Source organism: Selaginella moellendorffii, unplaced genomic scaffold, assembly GCF_000143415.4.
Source record: "Selaginella moellendorffii unplaced genomic scaffold, v1.0 SELMOscaffold_52, whole genome shotgun sequence".
Taxonomy (NCBI): domain Eukaryota; kingdom Viridiplantae; phylum Streptophyta; class Lycopodiopsida; order Selaginellales; family Selaginellaceae; genus Selaginella; species Selaginella moellendorffii.
Window position 1 is genome coordinate 425,759 of NW_003314313.1, and position 20,495 is coordinate 446,253.

At 46.7% G+C, this 20,495-nt stretch overlaps 4 protein-coding genes and 2 long non-coding RNA genes across 13 annotated transcripts; 3 read left to right on the forward strand and 3 right to left on the reverse strand.

The window, feature by feature from the left end:
• Positions 1-146: 146 nt before the first annotated feature.
• LOC9635200 lies at positions 147-1,430 on the reverse strand. Of its 2 annotated transcripts, none has more exons than XR_002993831.1 (6): positions 1,278-1,430; positions 1,170-1,220; positions 805-1,120; positions 610-723; positions 416-517; positions 147-344 (listed from the first exon to the last, which is right to left on the reverse strand). It is a non-coding gene; the product is annotated as an uncharacterized LOC9635200 (long non-coding RNA). The 2 variants fall into 2 exon arrangements; XR_002993832.1 differs by lacking the exon at positions 147-344 and having other exon boundaries at positions 374-517; positions 805-862; positions 951-1,120.
• Positions 1,431-3,097: 1,667 nt separating this feature from the next.
• On the reverse strand, positions 3,098-4,075 carry LOC112350640. Its single transcript, XR_002993828.1, has 3 exons — positions 3,917-4,075; positions 3,299-3,456; positions 3,098-3,243 (listed from the first exon to the last, which is right to left on the reverse strand). It is a non-coding gene; the product is annotated as an uncharacterized LOC112350640 (long non-coding RNA).
• Positions 4,076-4,317: 242 nt separating this feature from the next.
• LOC112350621 lies at positions 4,318-5,144 on the forward strand. Its single transcript, XM_024687102.1, has 2 exons — positions 4,318-4,643; positions 4,700-5,144. The coding sequence occupies exons 1-2, from the start codon at positions 4,339-4,341 to the stop codon at positions 5,142-5,144; spliced, it is 750 nt and encodes a 249-aa protein (XP_024542870.1). The 5' UTR covers positions 4,318-4,338.
• A 2,068-nt stretch (positions 5,145-7,212) lies between these two features.
• Positions 7,213-11,450, forward strand: LOC112350638. Its single transcript, XM_024687141.1, has 9 exons — positions 7,213-7,488; positions 7,559-7,966; positions 8,022-8,205; positions 8,268-8,509; positions 8,552-9,501; positions 9,558-9,892; positions 9,940-10,194; positions 10,244-10,449; positions 10,506-11,450. Exons 1-9 carry the CDS (start codon positions 7,246-7,248, stop codon positions 11,223-11,225), a joined length of 3,543 nt encoding a protein of 1,180 aa, XP_024542909.1. The 5' UTR covers positions 7,213-7,245; the 3' UTR covers positions 11,226-11,450.
• A 941-nt stretch (positions 11,451-12,391) lies between these two features.
• Positions 12,392-16,460, forward strand: LOC112350622. Its single transcript, XM_024687103.1, has 9 exons — positions 12,392-12,634; positions 12,705-13,112; positions 13,166-13,340; positions 13,403-13,644; positions 13,692-14,650; positions 14,716-15,050; positions 15,111-15,365; positions 15,417-15,622; positions 15,685-16,460. Exons 1-9 carry the CDS (start codon positions 12,392-12,394, stop codon positions 16,405-16,407), a joined length of 3,546 nt encoding a protein of 1,181 aa, XP_024542871.1. The 3' UTR covers positions 16,408-16,460.
• A 232-nt stretch (positions 16,461-16,692) lies between these two features.
• Positions 16,693-20,449, reverse strand: LOC112350639. 7 transcript variants are annotated; one of them, XM_024687149.1, is made up of 10 exons: positions 20,247-20,449; positions 20,128-20,187; positions 19,667-19,762; positions 19,453-19,512; positions 19,281-19,398; positions 18,175-18,276; positions 18,059-18,112; positions 17,169-17,296; positions 16,873-17,098; positions 16,693-16,806 (listed from the first exon to the last, which is right to left on the reverse strand). In XM_024687149.1, exons 1-6 carry the CDS (start codon positions 20,284-20,286, stop codon positions 18,204-18,206), a joined length of 447 nt encoding a protein of 148 aa, XP_024542917.1. In that variant the 5' UTR covers positions 20,287-20,449; the 3' UTR covers positions 16,693-16,806; positions 16,873-17,098; positions 17,169-17,296; positions 18,059-18,112; positions 18,175-18,203. The 7 variants fall into 7 exon arrangements, with proteins under 7 accessions (XP_024542917.1, XP_024542913.1, XP_024542910.1 ...); XM_024687145.1 differs by having other exon boundaries at positions 16,873-17,093; positions 19,281-19,512; XM_024687142.1 differs by having other exon boundaries at positions 19,281-19,512.
• Positions 20,450-20,495: the final 46 nt, after the last annotated feature.

Consider the following 20,495-nt stretch of genomic DNA (forward strand, 5'->3'; position numbering starts at 1 on the left):
CCTTTTCTAGCAAACCCACCACCTACACCAGATGCCGCAACTGGGCTTTCACCGTAAATGCCAGACCTGATTCATTTCTCTATCGTATGAAGGCATTTTGGCCAGGATCGGAGTGACAAGTTCTGGACAAGCAGAATAGATACTCGTCAGGACAATACATATATCTTTATTATAATTACTATTTAATAATCAATACAAAGCCAAGTAGTCAATGCTTCATTTAGGTGCATACAAGCTGATGTATTGTTTCCTGGCACCAGCAAACGGCCTTGAGATACGGAGTATGATACGAATATGTTACCTGACGCGGTGCTCGTCCTGTGGCCTGTTGTAAGGCGTCCAAACTGGTTTTCCCACAAAGAAACGCATAGCCTGAAGCATCAGGAGATAAATTCGTGTGTGATCTCAATACCACCTTGACGTAATTGTTGTTATCCAGAGTGAAGCGAGGGTAGCTTCCAGCAGGAAGTACGATCATGTCTCCCTTCTTCGCCCAAGTCTCTCACATCGAAGTAGCCTGCGTTTGTCAAACGATACTTACATCAAGCTGTTCTTCTCAATTACTACTATCGCTTTTGGTCTAAATTGGAAGCCGAGTTTGCTAGTTACCGCTTCCATCGAGGCAGTAGCGGATCTCCTCGTCCAGATGGATGTGCTCCTCGAAGAAGCTCTGATCTTGTGCTCGCAGTTTGGCAGCTTCTCCGGACTCACGGTGATGATATCCTGTGTGAAACAAAGAAATCAACATAAGCTTTTTTTGCAAATTACTGTAGCTTTGCTCGTCTCTTCCGATCCAAGAGCTACCTGGAGTATCCTCGCTTCTTTCGTATCTCCTGTAGCTTTGAGTCGGTCTCGTACTGATCTGCGTCAAGATCGCAGTGCAAAACACCCAGGGCACCAAAGCGTTTCCAAGGTGAGAAGCAGCAGAACAAAGAAATCTCACAGAAAACCTGCGAGCTTAAACGAGCTGACTGGGCCGGTCTCTGCTCGCCCTAGCGCCTTGCTCAGCTCGCTAGTGCCGTTATCTGTAGCAAATCAATGTCGTCAATCTTATTTGCTAGAGCGATAGTTTGCACAGAAGTGCTGTATTGGCGGGCTATGGAAGTTAAACGTTTCACCCCTGAAGAAACAATGTTAGCACAAGAGAAGAAAAGGAAAAAATCCCATACTCTTGAGAACGAGACAGGATGAGTGACGCTCCGATCCGTTGCTTCTCCGGCCTATTTGCAGAGAAAACACTCCATCACTAGCTATCTTGCTAGAAATTCCGCTCATACCTTGTCCGCCATGGCCGAAATCTTCCCTGCATTCTCCCGACGCCTCCCGATCGGCACGGATTTGGCCAGGGAAGGGAGCCTAGAGATCCCGCGGTCGATCGCAGTGCTAGCGCCCGCCAAGCCAGCGGCAAGATGAGCAACCCTAGCCTGCATAGCGCGAGAACGAGCTAGGGCTTTGAGCAAAAGAATCTCAAACGGCTAAGTTTTGACCAAAGTTGACTGTTTATCTTAATTAATAGAACTTTGGTAGTCTTGTGAATGTTCCACCCCCTTTCATGAACATAGAGCCAGCCTTACAAACCTTTGAATGAGAATGTTTGTTCCAAAGTGTTCCATGTTTATAAGACTGGTGGATCCGACCTGGACGCTAGTTCGTTCCACAAATTTCTTTTCAAGCTTTTGTGCCTTCCACGAGAATTTCGTTCCACGCTATTGACGCCCGCTATTTGGTCTGAGAAAGAAAGACCCGAAAGTAAAGCAAATCTGGTTTAGTTTTATGCCCTGCTTGAAAATTTTCATGACTTGGGCGTGACTTGAATAGTGGCCAGGTCTGCAAGGGAAGGATGCAGTGATGGTTTCTCAAGAAGCCAAATTTCTTCCTATTCATAACATGCCCCGTGTTGACGAAGTGAAAATTTTGATGCTGATAGCAAAGAAAATGCACTGTTTAACTCAAAAGGTACTGTTTTCGAGTTTTTCTCAACCATAACTAACTCTGAAATAGTATAGCGCTACCAAGTAAACGAATACTCTTCCAATACTGAATCCAGCTCAGATGTTTAAAACACTGGTCAAAAAGAAGATAATTCATACTTATCTGTACACACGTCTTTGACCAGTGTTGGTTTGCTGGTCTTTGAGGCAGCCTGTAACAACACAAAAGACCATGAAATTCCGCGTTATGGATACAGCATGAGCGTCCGACACGTAATGGCACTTGAAACTTGTCGATTTATGGCACGGTCCGAGTCCTGAGCTAGTCGCTTAAGCCCCTCGATTGATTTAACAGGATCAGTAAAAAAAAAATGTGATGACTATATAAGCAATCCAGCTGCGTACTCTGATCCTCCAGTCCAGTCTTCTCATTCGAAAGCCTGTAAGCACAGTAAGGTGTGAGAGGAATGTCTCAAACACAAGCTGAGTGTACCATCAAAGTCGGATACGATGCTGTTGTTGTTGGATCGGGCTACGGAGGATCAATTGCTGCCTATCGACTCGCAAAAGCGGGACTCCGTGTGTGTGTTCTAGAAAAGGGAAGACGATGGGATCCTCACGAGTTTCCAGCAACGCCATGGCAGCTGATTTCCAATATGCGATTTTTCACTCCGTTTGGAAGAATAGGAAGGAGGAATGCTCTTTATGAGGTAAGTCTGTACCGCATTGTGTTCAAACACATGACACAGTTGGTCCATTTTTGAAGGTGCACAGCAACGGAGACTCGATCGCACTAGTTGGCTCAGGACTGGGAGGAGGCTCACTAGTGAATGCTGGCATTATAATGCCCACACCGAAAAGAGCACGAAAGCATCCAAAATGGCCAAGCGAGTGGGAGGAAGACTGGGAGAAATACGAAGCACAATCCCACAGCATTCTGGAGCCGGAATATACTCAGAATGAGCCACCAAAGTCCAAAGTGCTAGACCAAATTGCAAACGAGATAGAGGACGCAGCAAGAGATTCCATGAAGTTGACAATAAGTTTCAATCAGAAGAAGAATGCTGCTGGAGTTACACAAAAGGAATGTATTTCATGCGGTAACTGTCTATCAGGATGCAGGTACAATGCAAAGAGCTCAACAGACAAAAATTACCTCGAACTAGCCGCACAGGTACTTTTCCAGCCAAAACTGAAGGCACATCTTCTTACGGAAATCGTATGTGCAGGCCGGAGCCAGAATTTGCACGCAGACGGAAGTGATGTTCATCTTGGATACCTCTAGCCACGGAGAAGAATTTAATTGTCAACCCTGCAATCACGAAGCAAATTGCAAATCAGTAGCTACTAGAAGGTGGCGTGTGTACCTGAATGAAGTCAATTATATTTCAGCAGACTACGTCATTCTAGCTGGTACCACCCTGTAAACGCTTTGACCTTTTATCGCTAACATCCCTTTTCTACTTCAGCTGGTGTTCTTGGCACGAACGAGATCCTCCTGAGATCAAAAGAGCGAGGCCTACAACTGTCCGAACAGTTGGGGCACGGAGTTAGCTCCAATGGAAATAATATCGCTTACATAACAGGCACAGCTGCACAAACTCAAGCTCGAGGACTAAGAGAAAATGAGTTCTCAAGGACTCCCATGCAGCTACGTCCTGGACCAGTCATATCAAGTTCACACACATCATCACTTGGTTTCACCATACAGGTAATATTACCTTGAAAACACTTAAGTTAAACACTCTTACAGGGATCCTCTATTCCTCGAGCAACTCCCGAGACTTTACTGAGGGGAGTGATTACTTATGGCCAGCATGACTACGGATTCCTTGTTGGTATATGGGAACGCATCAAGCATTGGACAGGAATGAAAAACAGCCAAGCTCTAGTATTGAATATGATGGGATATGACGCTGCTGACGGGCAAATCAAGCTAGACAAGGCAACAGGAAGACTGGAATACAGTGCAGCGAAGGACTTACTTTTTCACCAGAAGCTTCGGACCGCTGAAAGATTGGCAGCCCGCCTTCGTGGGAAGCTATACATGAGTCGCTTCAGAAGTGTTACAGTTCATCTTTTGGGAGGTTGCAACGCAGCACCAGACTCATCCACTGGCGTGACAAACGCAAGCGGCCAGGTTTTCTTCCCTAAGAAGAACAAATATCAGTTGAATCAGCCAACGAAAGTTCATTCTGGCCTCTACGTGTGCGATGCCTCTTTGATTCCATGCTCCGTTGGATTGAATCCGGTCAGCACCATCTCTATAGTTGCAGAGAGAGTTGCGAATGGAATTGTCAACGACGCACACAACTACCTGTCAAAAAATATTCAGCACGAGGTATTGACTGGCGATCTCAGTGATTTCAAGTCAAGGACATACCTCAACTCGCGGCTTTCTTGCGAAATGGAGAGCAGCCACGTCATTATCCACGAAAAACTGGCAGGAAATATTGGAGGAGCTCCTTGCACGCTGCGATTGGTGATGCATATGGGACAAGACAAGGATAGGGCTGCAAGTAATCTCACATTTGGAGATAGTCACCCTCTGCTGCGTGGATATGTTGGAGGCGATGTTCTTATTCCTTCGCTGGAACCAAGTCCACTTTATGTGGTTGACGGATACGTAGATATGTGCCATGTCGATGAAAGAACTCCTTTCACTCAATATATGCACTATCACCTGGTTCTGTCAACAAACACAGGCACCAGGTAAGTTATCCTATCTTCTGTCAATCTGATCTCATTGAAAACTATGGTTTCTGAAGGTATACTTTGGACGGAAGGAAAGAGATGCGACCATTCATGAGCGGCCTAATGTGTTACTCTGATGCAACCACACTACATATCGTTGTTCGAGCTCAGCAGGACTCACCAAAACCGGTTGCCTTGAAAGGAAAAGTGCGGGTAACTCTTCCCGAGTTACTTAAGTCCCTAATATTGTTACGAGGGCCAAGGAAGCGGGAGTTTGTAGGAAGACTCCTGGAAACACTTGCTAGGACGTACTTGATGAGAACACCGAGAGCGACAAGCCGGGAAATGGCAAAACCAGAAGACTCGACCGAAAACTATCCAAGCTATGTACTTCATGAGATTGCCACAGGTAAAAACAGACTTGACTCTTTTATACAGGCAGTGACAGATTGCTTGTGCAGGAGATGGTGCCCGCATTACCTGCAAGCAATGGTGCTCGAAGGGTGCTGCTCAGGATGAGAACGTCAAAATTGTTTTGCTTCTCAATGGTTATGCCACAGAGAGTTTCTGTGTCCCTACGGAAAACCACGACATCGTAAGAACACTTCTAGAGAACGACTATGAACCTTGGCTCTTGCAAACACGTTTCCATCCGTCGCATCCGACTCCAACTTCTTTCACTTTCGATGACGTCGCTCGGTTCGACATTCCAGCCGGTATGTGCACTCTGTCAAAAACCGAAAAAGTTTAATGCTGGAAATTTTTACAGCATTTGCAAAGATGAGCCACGTCAAGAGAAAGTCGGTAACAGCACACGTTATTGCTCATTGCATAGGAGGAGTCTCAATTCACATGAGCTTGATGGGTGGATACATACCTCCATCGTCGATAGCATCACTGATTTGCACAAACTCGTCCATGTTCTTCAACTTCGTTCCATCAGCGCTCGTCAAGTTGACTCTGCCTCTCATTCCTGTAAGTAGTTTTTGCGTTAGCCATAAAAAAAAGGAGACTTACGTCTTGTTGTTTATCTACTACAGATTTCTATGACAATCCTGGGAAAGAAGCTCGTCATACCAATAAGTCCTCCGCAAGAAGAACCGATGTCGTGGCGACACAAGCTACTCCGCGCAATTGCTCGAGCGATACCACGCACGGAGCGCTGCCACTGTGACGAATGCAACGTTTTCTCAGGAATTTTCGGCAACACATTCTGGCACGAGAAAGTCAGACTGGAAACGCACAACTGGTTGACCAAGCAGGCAGTGCAAACTCTATCAATGGCAGCATTGCCACACGCACGTAAAATCGTTCTCGCGGGACACGTAGTAGACAACGAGGGGAAAAACGAGACTTACATGGCTCATCCGGAGAGGCTAGCAGTCCACACCACGTATATCTCCGGCGGCCGCCCCATTCTCGTCACTCCAGAGACCTCTCTCCGCGCGCACGGATTCATGAAGCGGCATCACCCTGGATTCAGCCACGCTCGAATCGTGATTCAAGACTACGGACACTCCGACCTGTGGATCGGAGAGCATTCGCACGGGGACGTGTTCCCGCTGGTGCTGGAGCGCCTCAAATCCGCCGGGAGAAGCCATCCGAGCGATAACCTCCAGAAGAATGCGATACTGCCGTGGGAGGAGTCGCTGATCGCTGGTAGGAATGGCGCGTGCGGCGGCGTTGTCTTCATCCTGATGGCGCTGCTCGCGATCGCCTTGCTCTGCTTGGTAAACCATTGAATCTGCCAGTACAATGGTGATCACAACTTGTGATTTGATGCAAACAAATCAGGGAGAATGCACTGCTCCCGTGACAGCAAGCCCCATCATCTGAAACTATTACATTGTTAGCTAAGAAAGAGCATCCTTTAAACCCTTTTGTGTGCTTCCAATTCCATGCTATTTGGGAACTTATGACCACTATATGGCTGCATCAAGTGGTGGTGCTTGTCAAACCAATCCAATGTTTCCATACCTCAATTAGAACAAGAGAGAGCATGTTAGACTTATCATTAGCTGCACTTGCCAGTTAGTGCTGGAGTTTGTCGCCACTGGAGTATAGTGAGTTTTTCTAGCTCATTTTTTTGACTCGGATGATAGCAATCCATGTTGACTAGTAGTTTACCAATTAAGAATTTTTATTTTACTATTGTTGTTGAGGAGTTTTTTTTTTTCCTTCATGAATGAACAGTCTTAAAAGTCCACTTATCTTCCCATAGTTTAGTATCAACAAGGTTTAACCAATCTCTTAAATTTTTGCCAAAGTATTTTATAAGCCTTAGGATTTTTGTATTTTTTTATAACAAAAAGCTTGAGCAATTTTTTTTCTTATTTCCTTTTAACAATTGCTAAATTTTTTTTTTCTCTTCCACTTTATTTCTTCTTTAATTTTTTCACTTTCTCCTCAAATTTAATTTTTTTTCTTTAAAGGAGTGGGTATGCATAGAAGTCCGATCCTAACAAATTCAACAAATTCAAAGTCAAAATTTGTATGCGTGTTGTGCTGACGGATGGTACCTTGATAGGCAGTTTTCCATTCTAGTTCTTTGTCCCTAGAACATCTCGACGAGGGTGAATTTCTGTAAGAAAGAGGGGAGAACAAAAGTGAGACGACTTTTATGTCTCAAACGCAAGTGGAACGTACCATCCAAGTCGGGTACGACGCGGTTGTTGTTGGATCTGGCTATGGAGGATCGATTGCTGCATATCGACTCGCAGAAGCAGGAATCCGTGTGTGCGTTCTCGAGAAAGGAAGACGATGGGAGCCTCACCAGTTTCCAGCAACGCCCTGGAAATTGCTTTCCAGCACGCGTTTTCTTACTCCATTCGGAAGCATTGGGAAGAAGGATGCTCTCTATGAGGTGAGTTACTGAATAGCATTGTACTTCTCCTGTTAAAACATATATACACACAGTTAGTCCATGTTTACAGGTGCACAGCCATGGAGACTCTGTCGCTCTAGTTGGGTCAGGACTGGGAGGAGGCTCGCTAGTGAATGCTGGAATCATCATGCCCACACCGAAAAGAGCACGAAGGCATCCAAACTGGCCAAAAGAGTGGGAGGAAGACTGGGATCTATACGAAGCAAAATCTCACAGCATTCTGGAGCCTGAAGAAATCCTGCACGAGGCTCCAAAATCAAAAGTGCTAGACAAAATTGCAAACGAGATAGAGGACGCAGCAAGAGATTCGATGAAGTTGACAATAAGTTTCAATCAGAAGAAGAATGCTGCTGGAGTTACACAAAACGAATGCATTTCATGCGGTAACTGTCTATCAGGATGCAGGTACAACGCAAAGAGCTCAACAGACAAAAATTACCTTGAACTAGCCGCACAGGTACTTGTCCAGCCAAAACTGAAGGCACATCTTCTTACGGAAACCGAATGTGCAGGCCGGAGCCAGAATTTGCACGCAGACGGAAGTGATGTTCATCAGCGAGAACTCCAGCCATGAAAAGGAAACTTGTTGTCAACCCTGCAATCATGGAGCAAATTGCAAATCAGTAGCTAAAAGAAGATGGCGCGTGCACCTGAATGAAGCGGATTATATTTCAGCAGACTACGTCATTGTAGCCGGTACTATCGTGTAAAAGCTGGAAACCTTGGTCGCTGATATTTGCTGACCTTTCTTTCTTCAGCTGGTGTTCTTGGCACGAACGAGATCCTCCTGAGATCAAGAGAGCGAGGCCTACAACTGTCCCAACAGTTGGGGCACGGAGTTAGCTCCAATGGAAATAATATCGCTTACATAACAGGCACAGCTGCACAAACTCAAGCTCGAGGACTAAGAGAAAATGAGTTCTCAAGGACTCCCATGCAGCTACGTCCTGGACCAGTCATATCAAGGTCACACACATCATCACTTGGTTTTACCATACAGGTAATATTACCTTGAAAACACTTAAGTTAAACACTCTTACAGGGATCCTCTATTCCTCGAGCAACTCCCGAGACTTTACTGAGGGGAGTGTTTACTTATGGCCAGCATGACTACGGATTCCTTGTTGGTATATGGGAACACATCAAGCAATGGACAGGAATGCAAAACAGCCAAGCTCTAGTCCTGAATATGATGGGATATGACGCTGCTGACGGGCAAATCAAGCTAGACAAGGTAACAGGAAGACTGGAATACAATGCAGCGAAGGACTTACTTTTTCACCATAAGCTTCGAACCGCTGAAAGGTTGGCAGCCCGCCTTCGTGGGAAGCTATACATGAGTCGCTTCAGAAGTGTTACAGTTCATCTTTTGGGAGGTTGCAACGCAGCACCAGACTCATCCACAGGCGTGACAAACGCTAGCGGTCAGCTGTTCTTCCCTGATACAAGCAACGTTCAGTTCACGAAGACAACAAAAGTTCACGCAGGCCTGTACATTTGCGATGCCTCTTTGATTCCATGCTCTGTTGGATTGAATCCTGTCAGCACGATCTCTATAGTTGCAGAGAGAGTTGCGAATGGAATTGTCAACGACGCACACAACTATCTGTTAAAAAAGTTCCAGCACGAAGGCGATCATAGTAATTTCAAAACAAGAACGTACCTCAACTCGCGGCTTGCTTGCGAAATGAAGAGCAGCCGCGTCATTATCCACGAGAAAATGAGAGGAAATATTGGAGGAGCTCCTTGCACACTGCGATTAGTGATGCATATGGGACAAAACAAGGATACGGCTGCAAGTAATTGCGCGTTTGGAGATTGTCATCCTCTACTGCGTGGATATGTTGGAGGCGATGCTCTTATTCCTTCTCTGGAACCAGGTCCTTTATATGTGATTGATGGATACGTGGATATGTGCCATGTCGATGAAAGAACTCCTTTCACTCAGTATATGCACTATCACCTGCTTTTGTCAACAAACACGGGAACCAGGTAAGTTATCCTATCTTCTGTCAATCTGATCTCATTGAAAACTATGGTTTCTGAAGGTATACTTTGGACGGAAGGAAAGAGATGCGACCATTCATGAGCGGCCTGATGTGTTACTCTGATGCAACCACGCTACATATCGTTGTTCGAGCTCAGCAGGACTCACCAAAACCGATTGCCTTGAAAGGAAAAGTGCGGGTAACTCTTCCCGAGTTACTCAAGTCCCTAATATTCTTACGAGGGCCAAGGAAGCGGGAGTTCATAAGACGGCTCCTGGAGACACTTGCTAGGACGTACTTGATGAGAATACCTAGGACTCGAAGAGAAAAGGTGACCAGGACACAACACTTGACAGACAACTATCCAAACTACGTTCTTCATGAACTCGTGACAGGTATTAAAAAGAATTTTTAACAGGCAGTCATTCTGACGCTGGTCTAGGGGATGGTGTGCACATTACCTGCAAGCAATGGTGCTCACAAGATTCTGCGGACAACCAAAACTCTAGAGTAGTTTTGTTGCTCAATGGTTATTCCACAGAGAGCTTCTGGCTTCCTACAGAAAGTAATGACATCATACGAACGCTGATACAGAATGATTACGAACCTTGGCTGCTGCAAACACGCTTGCATCCATTGCATCCAACAAAAAGTTCTTTTACTTTCGACGATATTGCTCGCTTCGACATTCCATCTGGTATGGTCCTGTTTTAAGGAGGAAAATGGTTAACGTTAAAGCTCTGCAGCGTTTGCGAAGATAAACCAAGTCAAGAAAAAGCAGGTAGCTGCACACGTTATTGCTCACTGCATAGGGGGACTCTCAATTCACATGAGCTTGATGGGTGGATACATACCTCCATCTTCGATAGCATCACTAGTTTGCACAAACTCGTCCATGTTCTTCCACTTGGTTCCATCAGCGCTCGTGAAGCTGACTCTACCTCTCATTCCTGTAAGTATTTTTTGCGTTAGCCATCTACAAGCCCATGCTTACATGTTTTTCTACAGATTTCTATGAAAATCCTGGGAAAGCACACCATCATGCCGATCAGTGCTCCAAAAGAACCAATGTCGTGGCGGCACAGACTACTGCGCTCAATCGCTCGAGCTATACCACGTACTGAGAGCTGCCCATGCGATGAATGCAATGTTTCCTCAGGAATTTTCGGCAGCGCATTCTGGCACCAAAACGTTCGGCTAGAAATGCACGACTGGCTGAATAAGCAGGCAATGCCAGTTCTTCCAATGGCAGGATTTCCACATTTGCGATTAATCGCTCTAGCGGGACACATAGTCGACAGTAAAGGAGACAAGGAGACTTACATGGCTCATCCGGAGAGGCTAGCGGTGCATACGACTTATATTTCCGGCGGCCGCCCCATTCTCGTCACTCCAGAGACCTCTCTCCGCGCGCACGGATTCGTGAAGCGGCATCACCCTGGATTCAGCCACGCTCGAATCGTGATTCCAGATTACGGACATTCTGACCTGTGGATCGGAGAGCGTTCGCCAGAGGACGTGTTCCCGCTGGTGCTGGAACGCCTCAAATCCGCCGAGAGAAGCGACCCGACCGATAATCTCCAGAAGAACGCGATACTGCCGTGGGAGGAGCCGCTGATCGCTGGCAGGAATGGCGCCAGCGGCAGCGTCGTCTCCATCCTGATGGCGCTGCTCGCGATCACCTTGCTCTGCCTGCTAGCTCAGATAAACCCTAGCCCTAGAATTTGAACTTCCCGCCAAAAGAAAGAAATCTACACCTAATTTATTGGATAGCGTGTTCTTGGCTATTCGTCTCCTTCTCGTTATGCTCGAGGCCCAATCTGTGAGAAACACTGGTATCGATTCTCACAAACTTACCATCTGGAAGCACTCCACAAAGACTTTCGTCCAAAGCTTTTCCTGTCTAAGCCTCCATGGGAACTGGGAAAGCGCTTCAAAGTTTGCATGACTTGTTTGTCTACAGGCGGAGAGAAAAGCATCATTTGCTTGGCAGCCTTTTTCAAGTTTAATGCTACGTACCTTGGATGAGATTTTTGTTCGCGACTTTCAGCCAGTAGGTGATTTGCGCTGAAAGGAAAACTTCTAGTGTTGATATAAAACTAAGAGCTGGAAACTTTGACTTGATCTACCTGTGTTTGTAACGCCTGTTGCTAGAATGCACGTCTGAAGCACGGGGTCAGAATGAGAAAAAAAAGAGAGTAAAACCCACCATGTCTGTAACGTCGATCGCAAAAGATACAGTAGGCAGCACTTCGTTTTCCCGGTTTTGCGGAAACACTTGCAACTTGGGCCGGGACAGTGAATCGAATCCAGTTTCTCCTTGAAAGTTTTGTATCTTCGGGTTTCGCAAGTTGACCCTTTGGCAGCATCCAAGAAAGTCCAAAGCCTCACCTCCACAGTGTATTGACTTTGAGCACGTCTTGACCGCAATCGAATCAATTTCTTGGCTGCTGTTCCAGCGAGTGTGTCAACTGTTGGCTTCTTCTAGTCGCTCAAGGCTGGCCCTGACAGGAACACCAACAGTTGTTAAAGCCTCTACCAACACAAGAGAAAAATAAAAAGTGAAGGAAACAAATTCAACGTCAAGGACAGTACGCACAGCACATACTGGCCCTTGATGCACTGATTATGTGTCTGACCTTTGGATTTGTATATGCATTTTGTGCACGCACCCCTCCGTGTGCTGAGTTCACTTCCTTAAGGCCTGTTTACATAGTACACGGTCAGTAAAATTTTATAAAAAAATGTCGAAGCGGCGAGTATATAAGCGATGCATGCTGTTACCTTGATCAGAAGTCTTCGGCTCGCTCTAGAACAGCTCGACGAGCGAGGTGATAACGTTGTCAAGGAAGGAGTGAATTTCTGTAAGAGTGAGAACAAAAGTGAGACGAATTATGTCTCAGACACAAGTCGAACGTACCATCAAAGTCGGGTACGATGCGGTTGTTGTTGGATCTGGCTATGGAGGATCGATTGCTGCATATCGACTCGCAGAAGCAGGGATCCGTGTGTGCGTTCTGGAAAAAGGCAGACGATGGGAGCCCCACGAGTTTCCAACAACGCCCTGGAAATTGCTTCCCAGCATGCGCTTTCTTACGCCATTCGGAAGCTTTGGGAAGAAGGATGCTCTCTATGAGGTGAGTTTCTGGATCGCATTGTACTTCTCCTGTTAAAACATATATTCACACAGTTAGTCCATGTTTACAGGTGCACAGCCACGGAGACTCTGTCGCTCTAGTTGGGTCAGGACTGGGAGGAGGCTCACTAGTGAATGCTGGAATCATCATGCCCACACCGAAAAGAGCACGAAGGCATCCAAACTGGCCAAAAGAGTGGGAGGAAGACTGGGAGAAACACGAAGCAAAATCCCACAGCATTCTGGAGCCTGAATATGCTCAGAATGAGCCACCAAAGTCCAAAGTGCTAGACCAAATTGCAAACGAGATCGAGGATGCAGCAAAAGATTCCATGAAGTTGACCATAAGTTTCAAACAGAAGAAGAATGCTGCTGGAGTTACCCAAAACGAATGCATTTCGTGCGGTAACTGTCTATCAGGATGCAAGTACAACGCAAAGAGCTCAACAGACAAAAATTACCTCGAACTAGCCGCACAGGTACTTTATCGCTGTATTGAAGGCATATCTTCTTACGGAAATCGAATGCGCAGGCAGGAGCCAGAATTTGCACGCAGACGGAAGTGATGTTCATCAGCGAGAACTCAGAAGAATTCTGTTGTCAAAACTGCAATGATGGAGCAAATTGCAAATCAGTAGCTACAAGAAGATGGCGTGTGCACCTGAATGAAGTGGATTATATTTCGGCAGACTACGTCATCGTAGCCGGTACTATCTTGTAAAAGCTCGAAACTTTCGTTGCTAATATTTGCTGCCCCTTCTTTCTTCAGCTGGTGTTCTTGGCACGAATGGGATCCTCTTGCGATCAAAAGAGCGAGGCCTACAACTGTCCCAACAGTTGGGATACGGAGTTAGCTGCAATGGAAATAATATAGCTTACATAACAGGCACAGCCGCACAGACTCAAGCTCAAGGACTTCGAGAAGAAGATTTCTCAAGGACTCCCATGCAGCTACGTCCTGGTCCAGTCATATCAAGTTCACATACATCATCACTTGGCTTTACAATACAGGTAATATGAGTGAAATAAGCTTATATCAAGCTAAACACCTCTTTCAGGGCTCTTGTATTCCTCAAGCTGCTCCAGAATTTCTACTAAGGGGAGTCATTACTTATGGCCTAGGGGACTACGGGTTTCTCACTGGTATCTGGGAACAAGTCAAACAATGGACAGGAACGCAGAACAGCCAAGCTCTGGTATTGAATATGATGGGATATGACGCTGCTGACGGGCAAATCAAGATAGACAAGCTAACAGGAAGAGTGGCATACAGTGCAGCGAAGGACTTACTTTTTCATCATAAGCTTCGGACCGCTGAAAAGTTGGCAGCTCGCCTTCGTGGGAAGCTGTACATGAGTCGCTTCAGAAGTGCTGCCGTTCATCTTTTGGGAGGTTGCAACGCAGCAACAGACTCATCCACCGGCGTGGCAAACGCAAACGGCCAGATTTTCTTCCCTGAGACGAGCAACGGTCAGTTCAGGAAGACAACAAAAGTTCACGCAGGCCTGTACGTTTGCGACGCCTCTTTGATTCCATGCTCAGTTGGACTGAATCCGGTCAGCACGATCTCAATAGTGGCAGAGAGAGTTGCGAATGGCATTGTCAACGATGCGCAGAACTACCTGTCACAAAAGTTTCAGCACGAAGTATTTACTGGCGATCTTAGTAATTTAAAATCAAGAACATACCTCAACTCGCGACTTGCTTCCGAAATGCAGTGCAGCTATGTCATTATCCACGAAAAATTGAAAGGAAATATTGGAGGAGCTCCTTGCACACTGCGACTGGTGATGCATATGGGACAAGACAAGGATACGCCTGCAAGCAATCGTTTGTTTGGAGATAGTCATCCTCTCCTGCGTGGATATGTTGGAGGCGATGTTCTTATTCCTTCGCTGGAACCAGGTCCTCTATATGTGGTTGACGGATACGTAAATATGTGCCATGTCGATGAAAAAACTCCTTTCACTCAGTATATGCATTATCACCTGCTTCTGTCAACAAACACGGGCACCAGGTAAGTTTTCCTTCCTCCTCTAAATCTGGTCTGGTCTCATGCAAAACATGCTATGGTTTGTGAAGGTATACTTTGGACGGACGGAAAGAGATGCGACCATTCATGAGCGGCTTAAAGTGCTTCTATGAGTCGACCACGCTACATGTCGTTGTTCGAACTCAGCAGGAGTCATCAAAACCGGTTGTCCTGAAAGGAAAGTTGCGAGTAACTCTTCCCGAGTTACTTAAGTCGCTAATATCGTTGCGAGGACCAAGGAAGCGGGAGTTTGTAGGACGGCTGATGGAAACACTTGCTAGGACGTACTTGATGAGAACACCAAGGACTCCAACAGAGAAGGTGACCAGGACACAAAACTTGACGAACAACTATTCAAACTACGTGCTTCATGAACTCGTGACAGGTACGAAACAAATTTCTTAACAGGCAGTCATTCTGACACGAGCATGATGGATGGCTGTAGAGGACGGTGTACACATTACCTGCAAGCAATGGTGCTCAAAAGATGCTGCGGAGGACCAAAACTCCAGAGTCGTTTTGTTGCTCAATGGTTATTCCACAGAGAGCTTCTGGCTTCCTACAGAAAGTAATGACATCATACGAACGCTGATACAGAATGATTACGAACCTTGGCTGCTGCAAACACGCTTGCATCCATTGCATCCAACAAAATATTCCTTCACTTTCGACGATATTGCTCACTTCGACATTCCATCTGGTATGTTCCTGTTTTTTCAAGGAGGAAAATTTTAATCGCTAAAATTTGCAGCGTTTGCGAAGATAAACCAAGTCAAGAAAAAGCAGATAGCGGCACACGTTATTGCTCACTGCATAGGAGGACTATCAATTCACATGAGCTTGATGGGTGGACACATACCTCCATCGTCGATCGCATCGCTAGTTTGCACAAACTCGTCCATGTTCTTCAACTTGGTTCCATCAGCGCTCGTGAAGTTGACTCTGCCTCTCATCCCTGTAAGTGGTTTTTGCGTTAGCCATCTACGAACTGAGAATTACATCTTTACGTTTTTCTACAGATTTCTATGAAAATCCTGGGAAAGAACACCATCGTGCCGATAAGTCCTCCTAAAGAAGAATCAATGCCCTGGCGACACAGACTACTGCGCTCAATCGCTCGAGCGATACCACGCACTGAAAGCTGTCCCTGCGATGAATGCAATGTTTTCTCAGGAATTTTCGGCAGCACATTCTGGCACCAAAACGTCGGGCTAGAAATGCACGACTGGCTGAACAAGAAGGCAGTGCCAGTTCTTCCAATGGCAGGATTTCCACATTTGCGATCAATCGCTCTAGCGGGACACATAGTCAACAGTGAAGGAGAAGAGGAGACTTACATGGCTCATCCGGAGAGGCTAGCAGTTCACACCACGTATATCTCCGGCGGCCGCCCCATTCTCGTCACTCCAGAGACCTCTCTCCGCGCGCACGGATTCATGAAGCGGCATCAGCCTGGATTCAGCCACGCTCGAATCGTGATTCCAGATTATGGACACTCTGACCTGTGGATCGGAGAGCATTCGCACGAGGACGTGTTCCCGCTGGTGCTGGAACGCCTAAAATCCGCCGAGCGGAGCGATCCGAGCGATAATCTGCAGAAGAACGCGATATTGCCGTGGGAGGAGCCACTGGCCGGCCACAAGAAAGCCGCTGGGAGGAGCGCCGTGGCCATCCTGATGGCGCTGCTCGCGATCGCCATGCTGTGCTTGCTTGCCCTGATAAACCCTAGCTCTAGAATTTGAAATTCCCGCCAAAACTGCTTGAGAAAAGAGAAAAAGAAAATTCCTTGTGAACAGGACCAGGATTGAATATTCACGTTTGTTCTTTTCACAAAGACAAGAATGATTGAAACAGGGTCGTTTGTTCTTCTCATAAACTCCAACATGCGAGAGCTCCTATAAAATAGCTTCCAAGCAAATGAGAAGAAAGCGGTATCGTTTTGAGATGGCTTCTCCGCCTCGCACCTTCGATGTTGTAGTGGTGGGCTCTGGCTATGGCGGAGCCATCGCTGCGTGCCGGCTCGCTCAAGCTGGTTTGAGCGTCTGCGTTTTGGAGAAAGGCAAGCGATGGGAGCCTCGGGATTTTCCAACGAATGTGTGGCAGCTTCTTTCCACCATGCGCTTCCACACTGGATTCGGCAGCTTTGGAAGGAAGAACTCGTTATACGAGGCGAGCAAAGCTTGAAAGTAAAAAGACCTCTCACTCACCTTTGATGTTGTTAATGTTCTCAGGTGTATGTTGATGGCGATTCACTCGCCGTGACAGCGTCTGGGCTTGGAGGCGGATCTCTGGTGAACGCTGGGGTGATCATGCCGACGCCTCGAAGAGCTCGCAGTGATCCGCGCTGGCCGGAAGAGTGGGACAGAGACTGGGACGAGTTTGAGGCGAAGGCACAAGAGATCTTGCAGCCCGAGAGTGTGCCACACGACTTTCCTAAGACACAGATCATGGATAAGCTTGTAGAAGATATCGAAGACATGTCTAGAGTTCCAGTGAAGCTTACCATGACATTCTCGAGTAAGAAAAGTGTCGCTGGAGCAGCACAGGATGCCTGCGTTGCCTGTGGGAACTGTTTAACAGGATGCTCTTACAACGCCAAGAGCTCCACTGACAAGAATTATATCCAGCTCGCTGCACAGGTATGTCGAAGCCAAAAAGTTTAGTTTTTGGTTGAGCAAAAAACAAAACTTTTGCAGGCAGGAGCTCAAATCTACACCGAGAGAGAAGTCCTGTTTGTAAGCCAAAGTCCAAAAGCTACAAGCAGCCACTTTCAGGCTCCCTTTGGCAAGGCTCGAAGCAGGAGATGGCGAGTTCATGAAAACTCAGTGGACTACATCTCAGCAGATTACGTCGTGTTATCCGGTAAGAAAAACTTGACACTCTAGAGGTTGCTGACTTTCATCTGCCTTCTTCTCTCTCAGCTGGTGTTTTAGGAACGACTGGGATCTTGCTCAGATCAAAAGAGCGAGGCTTGCAACTTTCAGAAAAGCTGGGGAGTGGAGTCAGTTGCAATGGAAACAACATTGCATTCGTAACAGAAGCCTCTGCACAAACTCAAGTACGCGGACTAGGAAAGGAAAAGTTTCCAAGCACGCCGCTCCCACTAAGACCAGGCCCATCTATTTCCAGCTCGCACACCTCTTCTCTCGGCTTCACCATTCAGGTAACATTTCGCAATGCATCAAAGCTCTAACTTCTACGACCATAGGCTTCAGCAATCCCGAAAGCAAGTTCCTACGTAATCTTGAAAGGAATCCTCATAAACAGGTGGCCAGTCAGCTGGGGAATCATTCATGCTCTTTGGGACCAGTTCATGCAGTGGATAACTAGACAGAACATTCAGGAACTTCAACTTAATTTGATAAGCTATGACTCCGGGGATGGACACGTTACCTTGAACGAGAAATCTGGAAAAATCACGTACCAGGCATCCAGTGACTTGCTCTTCTGCAAAAAACTCGAACGAGTTAAGAAGATTGCTTCTAAACTTGACGGGAAGCTCTTTCTACCTCGCTTCCGGAGCAACTCGGTGCATCTCCTAGGAGGCTGCAATGTTTCGACGAGCATCACTTCCGGGGTCACGAGTCCGAGTGGACAGGTTTACGCTCCACCTGCAAGTAATCAAGCCAACGCTCATAACAGTGAGGAAAGGAGCAACAAGAATGTCCATGCAGGCTTATACATCTGTGATGCATCGGTAATTCCCTGTTCGATAGGCGTCAATCCAGTAGGCACTATAGCAATTGTGGCAGAAAAGGTATCAAGCTGCATAGCAAAGGATGCAAAATATTACCTTTTCTCGCGAAGGCAAAGCTTGAGTTCCTTGGAACATCCTGTCCAGGACGAGCCACTGAAAACCAGCAAAGTTACTGTTGTCAATGAGACACTCGACGGAAGTTTCGATGGCATACCTTGCACGTTGAAGCTAACAATGCATATAGTTCCGAAAACGACGAACTGCACAACCATTCTCCATGGCCAAGTAGGAGGAAAGCTGCTCATCCCGTTGCTAGAAAAGGACCCCTTGCATGTCTTGGACGGATACGTCAACCTGTGTTCGCTGAGCGAGAAGTCTCCCTTCACTCAGTTTATGCGTTACCATCTGCTTCTATCCACGTCTTCAGGCCGCCGGTAAGTGAAGTCCTTCTAGAAATCCAGAAAGTTACGAGCAGACTGGCAGGTTCTTGTTGATGGCAAAAAAAGAGATGAGGCCCTTCCTCTGCGGTCTCTGGATCTATAAGGAATCGACCACACTTAACGCACAGCTCGTCGATCTTTCAGGCAAGGAGAGTGCCAACCCTTCAGTACTCCAGGGAACTTTGCACGTCAGTGTCTTCAATCTTCTGAGGTCGTTGATAAGCTTGAAAGGACCAGGGAAATTTTCGTTTCTTAAGCAGTTGCTATCGAGTCTGCTGCAAACATACTTTTCTGGACGTCCCCGGCGAATTGATCAACCTTCCGAAGTAAATGTCAGATCGGAAGACGAAGTACTCGACTATCCTAGTTATGTTCATCATGAGATGCAAACCAGTAAGTGCAAAAAACAGGTGACGCTACTTCAAGCGGTCCTAATGCACAGTACGATGTTGCTTGCAGAAGATGGAGCAAAAGTTACCTGTAAACAATGGCCACTTTCCATGGACCAGAAGAAAGGACTGGTGCTGCTTTTGAATGGCTACTCCACTGAAAGCTTCTGCCTACCAACCGAGCCACAAGATATGGTCCGATCGCTTCTGCAAAATGGATATGAGGTATGGCTGTTGCAGACAAGAGTTCACCCATCTCACCCCGGCCAAGAAAAGTTTGATCTTGATGACATTGCGAAGTTTGACATTCCAGCAGGTAAGCTGCATCACATACACGCAAAGTAGAGTCAGCTAACGAGTTTTGCAGCGTTTGAAAGAATGGAACAATCAAAAAATGGCCCAGCTTGTGCTCACGTCATTGCGCATTGCATCGGCGGACTACTGATTCATATGGCCATAATGGGAGGACACTTACCTGTCTCTCGTGTTGCTTCACTGGTCTGCACAAACTCGTCAATGTTTTTCAGCCTGGTTCCATCGGCATTGGTGAAAATGGCACTTCCTCTGATACCTGTAAGTTTTAAGAATCAGTGCACGAGCTAACAAAGATTTGCGCAGATATCTATGAAAATTCTGGGAGATCATAAAACACTTCCAATCACCAATCAGAAGCGTGAACAAAAACTACCAACAAGACACAAACTTATCCGAGCAATAGCTCGAGCGATACCACGAACGGAGTGCTGCGTGAGCGACGAATGCAGCATTTTCTCAGGCATATTTGGCAACACATTCTGGCACGAGAACGTAAGAAAAGAAATGCACGACTGGCTTGTGAGCCAAGCGGTACCAGTTCTACCACTGCAAGCTTTCCCACATCTAAGAAAGATCGCGAGAGCTGGCCATATAGTAGATGCCAGGGGACAAGAAACTTACATGACAAAACCGGAGAGGCTCGCGCTTCCCACGACTTACATCTCCGGCGGCAAACCAATCCTGGGAACACCACAAATGTCTGAGCAAGCGCACGAATTCATGAAGAAACACCATCCCACCTTCGATCACGCTCGCTTCGTGATCACGAGCTATGGCCATTCGGATCTATGGATCGGGGAGAGCAGCCACACCGACATTTTCCCGCTGATCATCGAGCGCCTTCGATCCGTGGAGAAAGATCCAGCTCCGGAGCGGCGGGAAGCAAACAGGAGGAGAAATCTACCTCTGCCATGGGCGATCGCTCCAGCCCGTGCGAGAATACTTCCTGTGGGAGTGGCATTAGGGTTTCTCATGTTATGCTTTGCTTT

Bases quoted from the DNA above. Each gene is read 5' to 3' on its own strand.
- LOC112350621 (XM_024687102.1), top strand. From the start codon at position 4,339: ATGGAGAGCAGCCACGTCATTATCCACGAAAAACTGGCAGGAAATATT. The intron at 4,644-4,699 runs GTAAGTTATCCT...TGGTTTCTGAAG, and splicing joins TCAACAAACACAGGCACCAG to GTATACTTTGGACGGAAGGA.
- LOC112350638 (XM_024687141.1), top strand. From the start codon at position 7,246: ATGTCTCAAACGCAAGTGGAACGTACCATCCAAGTCGGGTACGACGCG. The intron at 7,489-7,558 runs GTGAGTTACTGA...CCATGTTTACAG, and splicing joins AGAAGGATGCTCTCTATGAG to GTGCACAGCCATGGAGACTC. The intron at 10,195-10,243 runs GTATGGTCCTGT...AAAGCTCTGCAG, and splicing joins TCGCTTCGACATTCCATCTG to CGTTTGCGAAGATAAACCAA.
- LOC112350622 (XM_024687103.1), top strand. From the start codon at position 12,392: ATGTCTCAGACACAAGTCGAACGTACCATCAAAGTCGGGTACGATGCG. The intron at 13,645-13,691 runs GTAATATGAGTG...CACCTCTTTCAG, and splicing joins CACTTGGCTTTACAATACAG to GGCTCTTGTATTCCTCAAGC. The intron at 15,623-15,684 runs GTAAGTGGTTTT...GTTTTTCTACAG, and splicing joins TGACTCTGCCTCTCATCCCT to ATTTCTATGAAAATCCTGGG.
- LOC112350639 (XM_024687145.1), bottom strand. From the start codon at position 20,286: ATGGCCATAGCTCGTGATCACGAAGCGAGCGTGATCGAAG. The intron at 19,763-20,127 runs GTAAGTTTCTTG...TAAAACTTACAG, and splicing joins AGCCTCTCCGGTTTTGTCAT to GTATCAGAGGAAGTGCCATT. The intron at 18,277-19,280 runs GTAACTTTTGCT...GATTACTTGCAG, and splicing joins AAAGTGGCCATTGTTTACAG to GTGGAGCGTAAACCTGTCCA.